This window comes from Brachypodium distachyon, chromosome 1 (assembly GCF_000005505.3).
Source record: "Brachypodium distachyon strain Bd21 chromosome 1, Brachypodium_distachyon_v3.0, whole genome shotgun sequence".
NCBI lineage: Eukaryota > Viridiplantae > Streptophyta > Magnoliopsida > Poales > Poaceae > Brachypodium > Brachypodium distachyon.
This window is the reverse complement of record NC_016131.3, coordinates 44,107,254-44,111,094: the sequence shown is the minus strand read 5'-3', so window position 1 is coordinate 44,111,094 and position 3,841 is coordinate 44,107,254. Positions and strand designations below refer to the sequence as shown.

Genomic DNA, 3,841 nt, shown 5'->3' with positions numbered 1-3,841 from the left:
ACATTTTGTGCGTTGTTTCTTGTTTGTTGCCTTTGCCTTGAGACTCACATGAAGCGTACAAAACGATCACAAATAATTTGCCAAGAACACTTCACACGCAATCAGTTACAAACCAATCTGCTTGATGTCCAAATTGATTTGAACTCGACCAAACACAGCCAAACAAGAAAACTAACATATGCTATGGACTACTACTACTTCTAGTAGGATTCAGAGTCACCAAAAGATCTATCCTCTGGATTAGGACTGCCTCAAACACACCACACAACTACTGCTTCATGGGAACTAATTAACAAACAAATTAGGCTCTTGTACATAAGATTAGTTTTAACAACCTCTTTAAACTTGAGTTGTTGTCTTTCGTAATTCATTGATCTTGCCTCTGCAGTTTCAGCGCTTATCGATTTCTGACTACACTCAACGCATGATTCAGACTCCCAATCACACTATTTTTTGTGTGGGTTACACGGTTCACACCTAGCAGCCAATCACATAGCCCATGTAGAGACGTGATCTCATCAATGAGACTCGTTACGATCTCATTGCACACAAAAACTTGATGTATATTTTTCAAGAATTCACCACACCTCGCGTGACGATCCAATGAGTTACAGTTAACCATCCAATGAAGTACTGTTAACCAATCTAACAACAATCATGCCCCAATCTCCATCAGACACCCGAATAATATCCGATCGAACCCTGCACCTCACACGAGCACCATTTTTAAAATCGAAAGCTTGGGGGAACCATCTTTTAGACGCACCTACCGTGCTAGATACAGAAACGCGCGGACAAAACGACCAGCCAAACCTGACGCGCACGCACAGCTCCGCGAGCCAGCGCTGACACGCACGCATGTACGCCTTTTGCCAAGCACCCGAGCGACCAGGCGGTCCGTCCGTTCCTCCCTTCGATCGCCTGGCGGTTTCTGTCGTGCTGCCACTCTGTACTGCGCAGTGCGCGGCCACCCGTGGCACAGTGCACCAGGAAAAGCGCTGTCCAGACCAGCTCGAGCGACAGGAAGACACGGAGGCGATGTAAAGCGCCCGCGCCAGCCCTGCGTGCCGGCTCTGATCAGGGCGAGCACGTACGGCAGGTGCATGCCGCAGAGTAAACGGAGGCGTGCACGTAGGCGAATCAGAATCAGCGAATGTTTTGGGGACTGGGCTCGATGCGCCGGCCCGGCCGGAGTCGCGGCGGCTACCGCGACCGGTAGACCGACGGGGGAGACTGGGACTGGGAGCGCACGCCATATCCCTCGGGGCCTCGGGTGCGCGGTAGTCGAACGAGGGGACACCGTACGCGCGCAGAGCGGCGCTTTATCGGGCCGCGGGGGCCGTCGATGGCCGGTGGACACCGAGAACTCCCCCCAGGCACTAGCCCGCTGCGGCGTGCCGTGCACGGTGGTGCGAGGCGAGTGTGCGACCCGTGGGGAAGTGCCGTGCATGGAATGGATACGTGTGATAACCAGCACATTGGTATTTCCGATGCTGGGTTTAAGACTGTTCTGAATTCTGTGCACTGCACGCACGAACCTTCCGATTCTGTGCACGCTGGGTTTCAGCGTGGATCGATTGGCCTATGGGTGTTCAAAAACGGCTTACATCGAAACCGTGAAAACCGGTACTTAGAGCATCACCAGGAGCCCCTGCTTCACCCTCCTCAAATCTATATCCGTACCAGGAGGGCTTGGGTTTTTTTGGCGGTACGTGTTTTTTCTTCGCTTGAGTACTGCAGGAACCGGGATTAAAACACATGTGGAGACATTGATGGCAGATTCGTAATTTCGGTGAAGTGACGTATCGCCGCGACCGTACCATCACCACCAACTCCAATTTAATATATTGGTATAGATATGTATTTAAATGAATATAAGAATAAAACTATTCAATTTAAATTATAAGCGTTTCAAATATATAATTTCAAGTCAAGTAGTTTGAAATATAGATTTTTTACAAAAACGGTTGAAGCATATGAATAAAATATGGATGAATGAATTATAGGGAGTGAGATTTAGGCAGTCTGATGTGGAGATGACAAATTTGAAGAGGCAATTTATACTAGGGAGCCCCCGTATGAAAATTTAGTGGCTCACATTTCACATTTCAGTCGGTCTGCTGCCGGTGATGCTCTTAGTTCAATGACGGCGGTCGGCAGAGGGTGCGTTGCTCCTGACGTGGCGGCGCGGCGTAGCCCCCAACTGCCGCGTCCAACGGAACCACAATAAACGCCGAAGCCAAGGTTTCCAACCGCACACGGACACCAATCCCTACTCACTCCACCCTCTGGTATGTCACGTCCCGCGCCCACAGGCGACACAGTCCCACGGCACGGCGCATCCGGTACGGTACCATCCGCGAAACATCCTGCCCGAACCGCCACCATATATTCGAGGCTGCACACGCCCGCAGCATCGATCACACGGACGGGCACCCATTAATATCCAGCCATCGTCCAGCGCACAACAAGCAAAGCAAAGCAGATCATGGCCGCTGCGGGGGGCAAGTCGAAACTTGCGGACGCCGCGGCGCGGTGCAGGAGGCACCCGAGCCACCGGCACGCGGCGGGCGTGTGCCCCTTCTGCCTCAGCGACCGCCTCGCGCGCCTCTCCGTCACAGGCACCGCCGCCAAAGAAACCTCGGCCTCTTCGTCGTCGGCGTCCTCTCCGCGCTCGTCCGGGCAGGCGAGCAGCGTGAGCGTTGCCGCACCGCCGTCATGCCGCGAGGCGAGGCGGGCGAGGCTGGGGCTGCTGATGCGGCAGGAGGAGACGGAGGCGCTCGGCGCTGCGGGCCGCCACGGCCAAGAGGAGGAGAAGGCGGCGGCGCCCACCGAGGGGAAGAAGACGAAGAAGGCCAACTTCTGGACGAGGCTGCAGCAGGGGAGCTGGTACAGGAAGGACGGGTGCTCGCTGGCGCACTCCAAGGCGCCCGGGGAGAAGAGCTCTGCGCCGCCCAAGTGCGCGCCGCTGTTCTGAACTCCGGCGCGGGCCGCGGGGAGCGAAGGACGACGTGCAGTGAGCGACGAGAGGTTCTGGTCGTGTGCTGTTCCAACCTTCCAACGTTATACATTGCTGGATTCCCTGACACCTTTTCGGTAGTTCTCTGTTTCCTTTGGTCTGTGCCTGTTGGTGCGCGGTTGTTGGAAGGACAGCCTAATGGCTTGTCCAGTTTTGTACAGATCACCGAGGAAATAACTTGCACTCGACTCGATAGCAGCGTTTGTTTCCCCGTCATGATCAAACCTGTCGATGTATTTTGTTATGTTTATTGACATTATTGTGATGTAACTTGGCTTTGTAACTTGGTCTGTCGCTTTTGTAGTTCTAACTCAGATGGCGTTGTGGTAAAGAAAAGTACCCCTTCAAGTATTAATACTTTGAAAGTGTCCACTTCGATTAAGAAATGAGAGTTTTTACGGTACCCACTGCATTGTATAGAACGGAGCAAACAAATCCAACCGTCCAGAACGGAGCAAACAAATCCAACCGTCCATATGGGAACGATAGACTTTTCAGCTGTTTTTTGTTTCCAATCGACCTGGCCTGGTGTTCCCTTCGCCCTGGCAGCCACGCACCGCTGTCCGCAGTTCTAGTTTTCTCTTGATCCTCGCCGGCGGGAAGACATCAACCTGCAATTTCTTTCATTCCTTAGCCTAGATCGACCGTGTTGTCCGCTTAAAAGTTCTAGAACTTACTCTTCTTCAATTCCTATGGCCAGAGCGATCTAATTCCGTCCACACCGGCAACTCTACGGCAAGCCAGTGGCCTCTCCTATGCGATCTACCAATTGGCTTTCCAAATTGATCATCCGGTAATTTAGGAAACAAACAAATCTGATCT

General features: G+C 52.8%; 1 protein-coding gene across 1 annotated transcript; it reads left to right on the top strand.

Moving 5' to 3' along the window:
* Positions 1-2,271: 2,271 nt before the first annotated feature.
* On the top strand, positions 2,272-3,374 carry LOC100843441. The gene has a single exon (XM_014896455.2). It carries the CDS (start codon positions 2,489-2,491, stop codon positions 2,975-2,977), a length of 489 nt encoding a protein of 162 aa, XP_014751941.1. The 5' UTR covers positions 2,272-2,488; the 3' UTR covers positions 2,978-3,374.
* The last annotated feature ends 467 nt before the right edge of the window (positions 3,375-3,841 follow it).